Here is a 14663-nt window from a genome sequence, read left to right on the forward strand (position 1 = left end):
GAGAGCTGATTTTGATGAAACTAGGCTGGAGATTGCAGCCTCTCTGCTGCTCTTCCTTGATCTACGGCATCAGAGGCCTCCATTGAGACACTGCAAGAAATCACTTCCTGTTACCTTCTCATCCCACAATTGTTTCTCTTCTGTTACAGGCTTTGATCTGGCGTTTGTTGCCTATCCAGAGGCTCTTTCAAAGCTCCCCGTCGCCCCCCTCTGGTCCTTCTTGTTCTTCTTCATGCTTCTGCTCCTGGGGCTCGATTCCCAGTTTGCTACTGTAGGTGAGTCATGGTACAAAATAAGCCATTCCTAGCTCAGCTACTCTTCCCTGTGACCTTCGTGCAAATCTCCAACCTGCATTCACCCAGCTGGTTTGCTGATGAGAGCTAAGCTGGCTGGGGGGCCTCCACCAGGGACTGGCTCCTTTTTTGTTTATAACTTTATTCTAGCAAGATTCCTGCCCCAGGCCTCAGACAAACTCTGTAAAAGCCTGTTCATAGGTGTTCATTTATGTATTGCTTTTAAACCTATTATGATGGGGAAATAGCAATAAAATCAACAGACTTTATAAACAAATAGACATAATAAGATTAGCAACAATATATACAACAAAATTCCATGTCTGGCCTAAACAGAAAAGTCGTATCCTTAGGATTGCATTCTTCAGTTAATAATTTATTAACATTTCTAACCTCCTAAAATGAACCCTTGATTAATCAGCCAACAGAGATTATATTAAATTTTATTTAATCAGGTTGCCACTCCGAACTGTCTTCCTAGGATTACAGAACCTTAAACTCTGCAAACCCTTCTGCGGAAATGAATTATTTGCAATGCACGTTAGATTGGCGAACGTCAGTACATTTAAAGCACACGGCTTCCCCCAAAGAACCCTGGGAATTGTACTTTAGGCCTCTAGGGGTTCAGTTCCTCATACCCTGGAGAAACAACAGTTTCCATTATTCTTTGGTGGGGAAGTCACACACTTTAATGGTATAGTGTGTATAGTGCAGCTTGAAATGATAAAGTAAATCCATAGTACTAATGCTCAACATGCCCACTTTATCCTGCAGAGACCCTTACAACCACCATCCAGGATGTTTACCCCAAACTTATGAAGAAAATGAGGATCCCGGTGACCTTGGGCCTGTGCACAGTTCTATTCCTGCTTGGGCTTGTCTGCGTTACGCAGGTAGGAAGGAGCAAGGCTTCCATTGGTCCACCTTCTCCCTTGAAGCATGGGACCCCAGGAGGATAGAATTTGTGAATCTTTCCTCTCAGGGACAAAGGGGGTGGGGTGGGAATCACTATAGCCTTTTCCAGATGACTGTCCTATTGAGCATGCATCCTGGTTTATGTGCATGAAGCTTACACACTGGTTAGACTGTGGCTCCATCTCCACTATGCATTTAAAGAACTGTGGTAGTGCTTTAAACAGTGATGTTGCTGAGAGTTGTTAAGAGAACCCCTATACCCTCCTCAAAACTATAACTCCCAGAGTGCTTTAGCACACTCAATCCCTCTACCCAGGGAGCTTTGGGAGATGTCGCTCTGTGAGGAGAATAAGGATTTCCTTAACAACACTCAGCACCCATGACAAACTACACTTCCAAGGATTCTTTAGAGAAAGTCATCATTGTTTGAAATGGTGTGATACTGCTTTGAATTATGGCCCAGTTGATGCCATATTCACTTGGGAAGACAGGTGAACTAATATCAGTATAACGGAAGAAGCAAAAAAACACTAGTGTTGAAGCAATGATTCTTCAACATCAGCTTCGTTGGATTGGTCATGTTGTGTGATCGTCTTCCAAAGCAACTACTCTATTCCAAACTTAAAAATGGAAAGCGTAATGCTGGTGGTCAACAAAAGAGGTTTAAGGACTGTTTATGGAAGACAATCTTACTCGGTTAGGAATGATTGTCAAAGAAGAAAGAAGATATTCCCATCGTTATTGAGTGATCATCCTGGTTTGCTCTGCATGTTCCTGCTAATTATTTGTGCATCCTGCACTTTTCAGGGCATTTCCTGCCACTTTCCTAGCTGCAAAAAGTCTTTTTTAAAGGAAGAATAAGGATAAGAGGATTTGTTGTGCAAGGGCAAGAGAGTGCCCTTTTAACCATGTGAGCCTATATTTCTGGGATGTGATTCAGTCCCTCCTGGAAAGTAGTGACACTCAGAAGAAGGAACAGGGGAGAAATTAATTTGAAGTTTGGGTTTAAAGATAAACCTACTCGATTTCCAAAACAGTATACAAACTGAAACACACCCATGCTCCGAAATTCACCCTCCTCCGAAATTTGCAATGCAGTTTTCTCTAGCCAAGTACTGTGTACAAAAAATGCATCCAATATAAATGCATATGCTGTTGAAAATAACATGAAAATGCACTACAGTGGGGAAAAGGGCTTTGCAAAAATGTGTATATTAAGCAAAACTGCGTACAATAAATGTGTATTTTAGGGGGGGAAATCACAGTAAAAGATTTAAATGAGATTTTAAAAGTTTTAAATGAGAAATTGCTGCATTTTGTTAATGCAGCAAAAATGTGAACTGAACTTAAGAACTTGATAAACAGAGGAAACAAAAATTGACAGACTTATCCATCCCTAATCTAGAGACAATTGAGAGAGATCTGTGTGGAATGGAACTAACTTTTCTACTGCCTTTCATTCTGTTTCTGTAGGCAGGGATCTACTGGGTCAACCTGGTGGACCATTTCTGTGCTGGCTGGGGGATCCTTTTTGCAGCTGTCCTGGAGCTGGTGGGGATCTGCTGGATTTATGGTAAATGATGTATGCCGTGTCACCCAGCCCCTCATAAAACACTAACCTCACCAAACACCCAGTTCCAAAGCAGCAACAGCAACTTGATGATTAGGAAGGCTTCATCAACATCAGTGGTGGAGCTTCATGCTCTGGCCCCAGGGGCGGAGAGCTGGCGGGGGCGTGGCTGGTGCACATCCTGGGGGCATGGCGCACCACCTGTGGGGGGGGTGGCACCCACTGCGGGGGGGGGCAGCTGCAATGGCACCCCACCGGGATCGTGGTGCAGGGGGCAGTGCACTCCCCCTGCCCCACTCTTCCACCGCCAGTGATCAACATTTAACATCTAACTTAAATTTGATAATTCAGTCTCCCAAATGCATTGCTTTATATGCTCCCTCGCCCTGGTCAAATGGCTAGACCCAGTGACACCCATAATTGGAAGATTGAATTAGCAGATTTGTATGTTTGTTTGTTGCTTTTATATCTCTTTTTTCTCTCCAAGGAGCTCAAGGTGGTGTACATGGTTCTGTCATGGAATTCTACTCAATATTGATCCTGAGCAGAACTCCAAAGTATAGTTGGCAGAGTAAAAACTTCAACACATTGCAGGATTCCCCCCAAAATAGACCAGAGGCAATTATATTTTATTCAGCAGAGCTTTACTGCTACTGAAGGCAAATGAGCATAATGGTCACAAATCCAATACATTCAGGATTGGCACTGTCCATAAGAAATACAGCTGCAGCAGACTTAACTTAAACTTACAATAACTTATAATAAGACTAAACCTTAATACTAAGCATACTATGTGCAAAACACCACACCAGAAGGAAAAGAGATAAAAAGAGAAAGTTAAACCCAGGCTCCGTCTGGTTGATTATCATAGTCAGCATGACCTTGACAGAAAGAGATAAGAGAACCAGTTTAAGCCAGCTGTACTCAGCTCTCTGAAGGTATAACCCAAACATCAGGAATCTTTAGCTTGTTTCTTTCACACAGAAAGAACCCTCTTGAATTTATTAGAATAGGAAATATCTCTACACATCAGATCAATACTTTCTGAACTAAGAAATGCAAACTGAGAGGTTCTCCCTCTCATCATTTACCGGTAATCTCCACAACAACTCTATGAGGTAGGCTAGGCTGAGAGGCAGCGACTGGCACCCAAGGTCACTCAGTGGGTTTCATAAGACCCTGGTCTCCCAGGTGCAAGTCTAGCACTCTAACCACTACACCTGTGAGAAGGGGAAGCAGAGCACCTGCTTTGCATGTAGAAGGTCCCAGGTTTAATTCTTGGCATCACCATCCTCGTCATTACATTTGCGTCCCATCTTCCCTCCACAGAACTGAAGGTGCATACATGTCCCTTCCCTTCCCCATTTTATCCTCACAATGACCCTGTGAGGTGGGCAGGGAAGGAGTGGGGAGGAATCACAGGACTCTAGCATGGAGTCACAGGATCTTAACCAAGCCGGTCACATCTTGGATCAGATTCTGTAGTCCCCTCAATCACTTTGCCAGTCAGAGAACTTCAGTCCTGTGTCTTCTCTGTCTGTCAACATCTCTCCCCATCTTAAAACACTTTAGCAGAGGTTTTTCAGCCACTCCAAGGCAGCAACCTCAGTGCAACTGAGGACAGTCTGCAGGCCATCCCATCACTCTCAAGGGGAGTAAAAGAAAGTTGGCTGTTCACAAACACAGAACTAACCCAGCAGTTTGTGTGTGTCCCCTTTGCACAGGTGGAAACCGATTTATCGAAGACACTGAGATGATGATTGGGAAGAAAAGCTGGTTGTTCTGGTTGTGGTGGAGAGCCTGCTGGTTTTTCATCACACCTTTCCTTCTCCTTGTAAGTAGCCAGCTTTTAGCAAGAGATTTCAGGAGCTCTGAGGCTGGGGGGGGGGAGGTAGAGCTGGGCTTGCAGGGAACCTCTGTGGGTCATATTTGCCCAACCAAGCTTCCCCATATTTTCCCAAAACCAAGCCCCCCATCTCCACAACTGACAACTCATATATGGTGTCAGGTATTGGGCAGGTGGCAACATGGCTGGATCAGCACCTCGCATGGTAGATTCCTGCAGAGAGCAGGATTAAACTCACATGCACTTCAAGGAATGCTTTGGATGTGTGATATGTCTGCCCCCCCCCCAAACTGTCTTGCACACCCAAATCTACAGAACCTGGTTCACCAGCAGAAGCACAGGAAGGAGCTTGATACTACCTTACTTGGTCCCTATCCCTGTAATGCCAGGACGTATTCTTCTTTTTCTTGGGCAATCACTCGTATCCGAGTAAGATTGTCTTCCATAAACACGGTTTTAACAATGGGTCCATAAGTGACTGTGGAGGCCAATTCTGGATCCACACGTCCTTCAACAGTAGGGACATTGGTTTCCGGGAGTTGATCATAGTGTCGATTTGCCAAGCGTGCCTTCCTCTTAGCACGTTTCTCCCTTGCGTCCTGAGATCGAGTGTCTTCAAAGCCCATGACACCTTTGGTAAAGACTGTTCTCCAACTGGAGTGCTCGCAGGCCAGTGTTTCCCAGTTGTCAGTGTTTATACTACATTTTTTTTAGATTTGCCTTGAGGCAGTCTTTAAACCTCTTTTGTTGACCACGAGCATTATGCTTTCCATTTTTAAGTTCGGAATAGAGTAGTGGGCAAGAGTTAGATCTGTGGCATGGGACTATTGGGAAAGAAGGAGTTGGCAACAGCAACCAGAACAGAATCTTACTTTTGACGATATGTGCAGCACACAACCTTGTTATTACCAACACACTCTCGGCACTCTCGCCACTGGCACCTCTTAGACTAGGTTATTGGCTGTGCTAAAGATCACCGTGATGTGCTCCTTACCAGAGCTATGACGAGCACTGATGACTTGCTGGACAGATCACCGACTAATACGCTCCACGATGGCTATCAAGATTATACCTCAACGCAGGCTTCAAGGAAGGAAACCAAGGCGCAAAATGAACACTCAAGCCCTTCAAGATCCCATTAAGAGGGATTGCTTCCAAATGACTCTTAAGGACCATCTGCTTTCAGAATTCCCTGATAACATCAAGGAACACTGGACCAAGCTAAAAACATCCATTATTGCAGCCTGTGAACAAACTATTGGATACCAAACCAAGAAACACCAGGACTGGTTTGATGAGAATGACAGTGAGATTGAATGCATGATTGACAAGAAAAGGAAGGTCTCTCAGATCTGGCAAAGAGATAGAAACTGTGCCACTAAGAAAAAAACCTATGCCGACGCTAAAGCTGAGGTTCAAAGAAGAACCAGAGAACTAAAAAACACCTGGTGGATAAAAAAAAAAGGCTCAAGAGATCCAGCACTTAGCCGACACTCATGATGCACAGAGTTTCTTTAAAGCCACAAAGGCCAGGACGTATAATAAACATTGGAGGCCTTTGTAGTCTTTTTGCAGGCTGCCCAGAAATACCCTGGCTGACTGGATAAGCTCCTGGGCTAGAGGGAGCATAATATTTTCCCCACCCCAGCACTACCATGAGATGCCTCTCTTGGGGGGCCATGCGTTATCTTGGAATGGTTCTTAGCTACACAGAAGGAAACAAGTCACATTGATTTTATGCTTGGCTGCACCACTGAAGACAATGGCCTTGACTCTCCTTGGCACTCTGCAAACATTAAGCATGAATAGGTGAGGGGTGGTGCCATGCTCAGCCATGTTCAAATGCAGTGTGAAAACAGGCAAGGGTTGACTTCTCTTCCTAGTGCAGTTGCCAGATGTCTAGGTCTGCTCTGAAGTCTCCAAATTTGCCTGGTGCCTTGTCAGGTGGCAGGTGGAGATCTTGAATCTCCAGGTGAGCAAGAGTACCTTTAATAAAAAATATATATAGTAAGAAGACAGTGCAGGAGCTGGCTGCAAATGATAGCACAAACACTCTGGGGGGGATTTGCCCTCCTCTGCTCCCCTCTCCCAATTAGTGTCAATTTCCAGACCCACCTCATGACATTACCAGGGTCCACCAGCTCTACAGCCGTGATTCAGAGTCTCAGATCCTGGCTTTCCCTTTTGGCCAGATTTCGAGGTTAGGAAACCAAGTCTTGAAAGCCGGGCGTAAAACATGTCTGTTCAGGTCTTGTTCAATGCTGCACATGCAACTTAGTCTGAGTTGACTAGCTCGGATTGTCTAAGTTTGACTCTCCTGTGTCTCTGACTCTTTTTTCAAACAGGCAATTTTGGTTTGGTCTTTGGTCACATTTGAGCGCCCAACATTTGGCTCTGTGGAGTACCCAGTTTGGGGAGCCGCTGTTGGTTGGTGCATGATCATGTTCTGCCTGATTTGGATTCCCATCATTGCCATTTACAAGATAGCAAAAGCAAAAGGGAGCTTGTGGCAGGTGAGTGCTTTGATGTATCATGAACTCTGCTCTGATGGGATAGTCGCTCTTCTCTGGGTCCCTTCAGGTGTCCTTTTATTGTGCATTCATGATGATTTGTGATCACAATGCTATCAAAGTAGTTGGATGCAATCCCGCTTTCAATACTGTTTGTGCCTGTAAAGATTTTTGAGCAGTCACACTGCTTCATTTCCCATCAGTGCATATCCTGTAACTTCCTGTTGAAATTCCTTAACTTTTCATACCACAAATGTTCAGGGTGTGTGTGCCCTCCAGACATCAATAATGTGGTAGCATTGAAGAAACTTCACAGACCAAACTAAAGCAGATGAAACCGGCTATTACTGCACTTTTGTTATGTTAAGAACATGTTGCAGAATACACCCACAGTAAATAATCAGCCTGGAAGCACCCAGAGGCACTGAGTTCGGCCAGAGCTGAAACAATAGCAAATAATAATGCACATGTAAATTCCCATGAATGCTAGGACAATTTTGCTGAGCAATCTAAAGCATTGGTTTATAAGCTTTCTACTTTCTGCAAAGACTTGTTGGCCAAGGAACCCTTGCATAGGCAACAGCTCTTTTTTATTTTTTTTGAAGGAGCTGGCCCCTCCCCCAATTGTTGAAGCCTAACATGAAGCCAGGTGTGGAGCGACATCAGATGTTGTGTCATCTCCTCAATGTTCTTGGGAATTTGGTGCTTCGGAACCCTTTGCATGGCAGCTGCTCTGACTCCTGTCCTTTGGGGTCCTGAGTTTCCATGTCACATATTGACACAGGCCATGTACCTTCCAATCATTCTTCATAACGTTAAGGACTAGAAACTTATGGACACTTCTCATAAGGGCATGGAGCAGCAGTAGTGAGGGGTATGGTGTGAGAAGAAGGGGCATGGTCTGGGGAGAATCCCAGGGGCTAGGCAGAAAAGCCTGGGGAGAGGAGCCACATTCATTTCCCCACAAATTTGAGGTTCCATACTATTGACCTAATCTGTTTGGAAGAGCTATCTAAACCAGAGGCTTTCACCAAGACACCTTGCAGCAGAGAATTGCACCAGGCCTCTTGTGTCTGCTACTAGGATGACACCTCTAGACTGAGCCTTCATTCCCCCTTTCTCATTCTCCCCCTTTTAGCGCATTACTTTCTGCTGCAAACCCCAGCCCAACTGGGGTCCTGCCCTGGAGCGCAATCGTGGAGAAAGATACCGCAACATGGTTGACACAGAGAAGGAGAAAGACATCGAAATCCCGACTGTGGATGCCTATGTACACAAACCAGAGTGAAGTGGCCCATTGAGAGGCAATTGGCACTCATGTGCAGCAAAGAAAGTGGGGTTTGGGGGGGGTTGTGTGAATGGGTTTTTTATATAATGGAAGCCATTTTATTTATTCTGAGAACTGTATATTGTGATAGATCAATGGACAGCAAGTCAATGGAGCGTGGAGGCAGGTTCTTCGTCGCTAACATATACTGACCTATTGACCTGCCCAGTTGCTAGATATAGTGAGAAAGGCTTAAAGGTAAAGGGACCCCTGACCGTTAGGTCCAGTCGCAGAGGACTCGGGTTGCGGCGCTCATCTCGCTCTATAGGCCGAGGGAGCTGGTGTACAGCTTCCAGGTCATGTGGCCAGCATGACTAAGCCACTTCTGGTGAACCAGAGCAGCACACAGAAATGCCATTTGCCTTCCCGCCGGAGCGATACCTATTTATCTACTTGCACTTTGACGTGCTTTTGAACTGCTAGGTTGGCAGGAGCAGGGACCAAGCAACGGGAGCTCACCACATCGCGGGGATTCAAACCGCCGACTTTCTGATCGGCAAACCCTAGGCTCTGTGGTTCAACCCACAGCGCCACCCCCTGTCCCCTTAGCTGGTGCTAAAACTGGTCCATGCTATGCATGGGGAGAGCTGGAAGAAGTTCCAGAGTTTAGACTCTGTTCCCAGGGGAGGCTGTAACATAGATCTTGCTAGGAGTGGGCTCCATTCCCTAACCCATCTTGATCCATGCCTGCAACAACCCTGTAGAAATCCTCCCTGGAGTCTTAAACCTCCACTGAAAAAATAAGGGCAGCAGCCTTGCCCATCCTAACGGACTTTGTGATAGGAATACACTTCCATAATGCTGGAAGGGTGATTCAGTATCACACAAGTGCCTTACCTAGAAGAAAGCATCATTGAAGTCAGTGGGATGTAATCCCAAATAGATTAGTTTTTTTGACAATTAGATATTGTTTCTGTATTCCTGTTTCTGGAACCATGTATATGATACATCAGATCTATATCTGTATTTCTGCATCCAGGCATTCCAAATTTGGCACCACAGAAACCTGAGTGATGTGCACTTTTTATTTTATTTTGCATAATTTATTTTTATCCTCTTGCAAAATAATGATGGTGATGATCAGATTTTCTTCTTGATGGATAAGCCAGGTGCTCTCCAACCCTCATGCAGTTGCTAAAGATCCAACCAACACTTTGGCAGGGACATCTGTCCTGTTTGGCTCCAGCAGGGGCGCCCAGCAGCGGGAATCCGGGAACAGCTGCTTCGCGCGCTGCTCGTGTTCCGGGAGGCGAGCAAGGGGTGCCCAGCCTGGCCTTGCTCTGCCGCAGCCCCTCCTCCGTCCTGCTTGCAGGGGGCGGGGGAGTCTCCTCGGGTTTCCTCAGAGGCAGGGGCGGGGCAAAGGGGGTGCGAGGTGGTGGCAGGCAGCAGTGTCAGAAGGCCAGGGCTGTGTCAGTGGCAGAGAAAGGGGAGAAGCTCTCCTCTTGCAGGCAACCGCCTTGTCCCTCCTGCCGCCTCTCTCTTTCTCTCTCTCCCCTAGCTCCCTCTGCTCTCCAAGCGCTTGCTCCCTCATCAGCCTCCTTCCCGTCCAGCGTTGCCTTTCCCTCTCCAGCCGCGGGAAGCGCGCCCTCCCCTCCGGCTACCTTTCCACTGTCGAACAGCTCCTACTGTTCTTACTCAATTCATCAAATGATGTGACATAAAAGTTCCTCCCTCCCTCCAATGAAGGAATAAGGCAGACCCACCTTTCTTTCCCCTACTGTTGCTTTAAAGCCTTTCCCTCAAACTCATGGAGCGCTAAGGGGGCTTTCCCCCATGTCTGTTGTTCTTTGCTTTCCCCATGAGCTCTAACCCCCAGTAGGCAAGCCGGCTTCAGAAGGAGGAAGGAGGAGGAGGAGGCCTCAGGATCCACATATTGGACATTCGTGCCCCAGAATTATAGTATTGTAGGGTTGGAAGGGACCCTGAGGATCATCTAGTCCACGGGTATCAAACACAAGGCCCGCGGGCCAAATCCGGCCCGCCAGACCTTGTCATGTGGCCCGCCAAGCGCCCCAGCCAGTGGGACCTTGCTGCTGAAGCGCTGCGCCGACAAAGTGCCGACAAACAGCTGGGGCCGGGGGGGGGGTAGAAAGGCAGCCGGAGCAGCACTGCGTGGAGCGCCCCGAGCCACAGTAGAAGAAGGAGGAGGCAGCTTGCCGGGGCAGCGCCCGGCAGCGCCGCACGGAGAGTCCCGAGCCTCTGCGACGCAGCAGTGCTCTGTAGCACTTTGAATCCTCCTCCTCCTGCCACGGCTCGGCGCCTGGAAACGGCTGCTGCTGCTGCTGAAGCACAGACAAAGCACCCAGCAGCGCCACGTGGAGGAGGAGGATTCAAAGTGCTACAGAGCACTGCTGCGTCCCAGAGGCTCGGGACTCTCCGCACGGCGCTGCCAGGCACCGACCCGGCAAGCCGCCTCCTCCTCCTCCTCTTGCCTCACCTCCTCCTCCTCCTGCCGTGGCTCAGCCTCATGAACGTGAGCTCAGCAGCGGCTCAGCCTCACGAACGTGCAACTCTGAGGCTTTACACACTTCTCCTAAAACGGACACCCGCTGCCTCACGCTGCACGGGAAATGCTTTTTGCCCCTGGGTCCCTTCGCGCTCTTTTCTGGCGCTGAATCAAGGAGGCGACCCCCCCTTCCCTTTCTTTCTTCCTCTCTCTTGTTCTTATTCTTTCTTTTCCTCTCCTTCCTTCCGTCTTTATCTCTGTCTTCTCTCCCTCTTTCTTTTTCTTTCCTTCTTTATTCCTTCTTTCCTACTCTTCTTTCTCTCACCTCTTTCCTTCCTCTCTCCCTCCTGCTCCCTCTTTTCTTTCTTTCTTTCTTTCTTTCTTCCTTCCTTCCTTCCTTACTTACTTCCTTTCTTCCTTCCGTCCTTCCCATCTTTCTTCCTCTCCCTCATTCTTATTCTTTCTTTCCCTCTACTTCCTTCCTTCTTTCTCCCTTTCCGTCTTCTCTCCCTCTTTCTTTTTCTTTCCTTCTTTATTCCCTTCCTTATTTCCTACTCTTCTTTCTCTCCCCTCTTTCCTTCCTTCCTCTCTCCCTCCCACTCCCTCTTTTCTTCCTTCCTTCCTTCCTTCCTTCCTTCCTTCCTCCCCTCCCCCCTCCCTCTCCTCAGAAACATAGGATGCTGCTTTATACTTCTGGCCCTTAAACCCTGGAACCAGGAGAGCAGCTCCAGTGAGTCAACCTCAGCCAGTCCCTTTGGTGAAGGGTGGTGGCTCACTGGCAGAACATCTGTCCTGCATGCAGAAGGACCCCAGCATCTCCAGGTACTAGTAGCTCTGCAAAGGTCCTGCATGAAATCCTAGCGAGCCTCCACCACCCAGTGCAGTTACCAAAAATCATTTTTCAATAAATTGTACAATAATTGTACATTTGAATATCTACTTGCCATTATTCTGACTATGTTTCTGCTTTCAGAGCTAGTTATTACTTACATTATTACAAAAAACAGCAATAATTGAATGCAGTGACAATAATTTATGATAATAAAGAGTGGACACATAGTCCTACAGATACAACCGGCCCTTTGAGGGTGACCAAACTGTTGATGCAGCCCCCGATGAATTTGAGTTTGACACCCCTGCTCTAGTCCAACCCTCTTCATTGCAGGAATATGCAGCTGTCCCATCCTTTTTAGATTTGCTTTCAGCCCTCGTTTGCCCTCCTACACACACATACACACACACGGTTGCCTCAGGTGCTAGACCTACTCAGAGTAGACTCACTGAAATGAATTAAAAATTCAAACTTTAATTTCAAAGGGTCTGCCCTAAGTAGGATTTAGTTGGATGTAGCCTGTTGTTATGACCAAAGTATCTTACCAAAAAATATCTGCACAAACCAGTTTACCTGAGTGCATTATTCTCAGGGTGGGGGTGGGACTCATTTATTTATCATTGCTTAATAATCTGGGACTAAATTGCATTATGTTGTAAGGACCTTTTATTAAATCTTAGAATTGTAAAGTTGGAAGGGACCCAATGGTCATCTAGTCCAACCCACTGCAATGCCTGGAACCTGGCATTGGGCTGCAAGAATATACTGTAACTATCACATTTTCAAAATGTCTGATAGCCAAGTTCCACTACTTTTCACAGGCTGGGAGTAGTGGCTCCCTCAGATTGGAGCCATTATGGAATTAGGCTTGAAAATAGCACAGTTTGTGTTGTGGATATGCTACTTCCATAGTTTACTTGACGTGGTTCAGACTGACCAATGCATTGTTTTCAGTGACAGTCTGTAGCAGTTGAAGCTGTGAAATGTGCTAGGGGCAAGCATTTTGGTGGTGTGAATTCTACTGATGTTAACAACGTTATCTGACCAATAGTACACAAAATCTCTTAACTGGTATTTGAAGCATACAGTATGTGTTAATTTTTTGAGAGCTGGCTTGATGTGGTGGATTTCAAATTTTAATTATTTTAAAATACATTTGCATATTGTTTTAAGGTCTCCCTTATTAAAGCAAAGGATTAAGGTGTTAGGAGAAGCTTAGAATTTGAGAAAAACTATACCATACAATGTACTTTATCAAACTATTTTACATGAATAACACAGGTATTCTGAATTTAAAAAGAAATTATTATTAAAAACAAGGTGTTACATAATAAGATAATTTGTCTTAAATCTGCCCAAATCAATGTGGTGGTGTCGTGTATATATAAGTGCATTGTCAATAAATGAGCAACTAAAATAGTTTGTTTATGTTTCATGCTCCCCCCCCCCCAAAGCAGAGGTAATGTGTAAGCGTGGTGTCAGCTCCCTAAAAAAAGGTCGACAACTCTGAGGAAGGGGGGGCACTGGAGGGATCTTTGCACCATGGCACCGGATATGCTTAACACGGCCTGCTCTTTGGCTTTGGGGGGTTTCAGCTGGTGTTTCTGCCACACCTTCAAGCATATTGTTACAGTTCCAGCAATATAGGCTAGCAGCTTGGTGTCTGGAGTTTGTTTTTCAAATGTGACACTTCAGAAGCTGGATCCTGTGCCTAGTGCCATATTCTGTGCTTTGTGGCCTTAGTCTCAGAAAGCCCAGAGTGACTGGCCAGCCAGCCCAAGTACCTGACTTGCACGATGCTTCTGTTTTGCCCATAGCTGCCAAGTTATCCCCTTTTTTAAGGGAAATTCCATTATGCTGAATAGGCTTCCTCGTGAGAAAAGGGAAAACTTGGCAGCTATGGTTTTGCCTGATCTTGTATTAAGCTGGTATTGGCTGCCATCTTCTCAAGAGGCTCTTTCCTTCACCCATCTTTATCCCCATTCTCTCCTGAATCTCTCATTTGTGACCCTCTCTGGAGAGGGTAATTCTTCTTTTCTTTTTTTCTTTTTTTAATTATAATAGCTTTATTAAAGTTCAAATCGATATACATAAAAATTGACAGATCATAAATTTACAAATCAAAAATCAAATAAATAAACATAACATACAAAACTTACAAACAAAACAAATTTATCCTCTCCCGCCATACAACTTCCACTTATCTTCATAACAGGTTAATTAGACTAGACTGATTACTGCTTCCATTATCGTAATAGTAATTCCTCATATACACATAATTTACAAACAGTACAGGATATTAGAAATAGATCCAGGTACTTAATGTAGGGCAATGTCTCTTCATATAATCTCCAAACTTCTCCCAACTCTCATGAAATTTCTGTTTACTACACCCTCTGATCAAATTTGTTAATTTCGCTAGGTCTAAATAGCTAAATAATTTCTCCTGCTACTCACTAATTTTTGGTATTTCCTGTTTTTTCCAGTACGTGGCAATCATTATTCTTGCAGCTGCCACTGCATAAAGAAATATTTTTTCATCCTTTTTATTGATACCCTTCATCTAACATTCCTAATAGAAAATATTCGGGCTTCTTCTTAATGTTATACTTCAATTTTTTTTGACTTCCTCAAAAATATGATTCCAATAATTCTTGATTTTTTTCACATTGCCACCACATATGAATAAAGGTCCCTGTTTCTTTTTGGCACCTCCAGCATAAATTTTCTTTTGTTTTATACATTTTGTGTATTTTTACAGGTGTCAAGTACCATTTATAAAACATTTTTATCATGTTTTCCTTTATTCCTTCACAGGCTGTAAACTTCCATGAAACATTCCATAATTTTTCCCATTGTTCTATCTGAATTGTTTTCCCCTACCCTGTTGCCCATTTAATCATTGTCTCCTTTGTTAATTCATC

At 45.3% G+C, this 14663-nt stretch overlaps 1 protein-coding gene across 1 annotated transcript in view; it reads left to right on the forward strand.

Annotated features, from left to right (window-relative positions):
• Positions 1-10896, forward strand: part of SLC6A14 (solute carrier family 6 member 14) — a 35126-nt gene extending 24230 nt beyond the window's left edge. The window contains exons 9-14 of the mRNA XM_035102535.3: positions 150-275; positions 1068-1186; positions 2682-2781; positions 4503-4612; positions 6970-7137; positions 8273-10896. Of these exons, the coding sequence (XP_034958426.2) occupies positions 150-275; positions 1068-1186; positions 2682-2781; positions 4503-4612; positions 6970-7137; positions 8273-8422 (773 nt within the window). The 3' untranslated portion in view covers positions 8423-10896. The remainder of the gene's footprint in view (positions 1-149; positions 276-1067; positions 1187-2681; positions 2782-4502; positions 4613-6969; positions 7138-8272) is intronic.
• Positions 10897-14663: the final 3767 nt, after the last annotated feature.

Source organism: Zootoca vivipara, chromosome Z2 (genome assembly GCF_965207765.1).
Source record: "Zootoca vivipara chromosome Z2, rZooViv2.hap1.1, whole genome shotgun sequence".
NCBI lineage: Eukaryota > Metazoa > Chordata > Lepidosauria > Squamata > Lacertidae > Zootoca > Zootoca vivipara.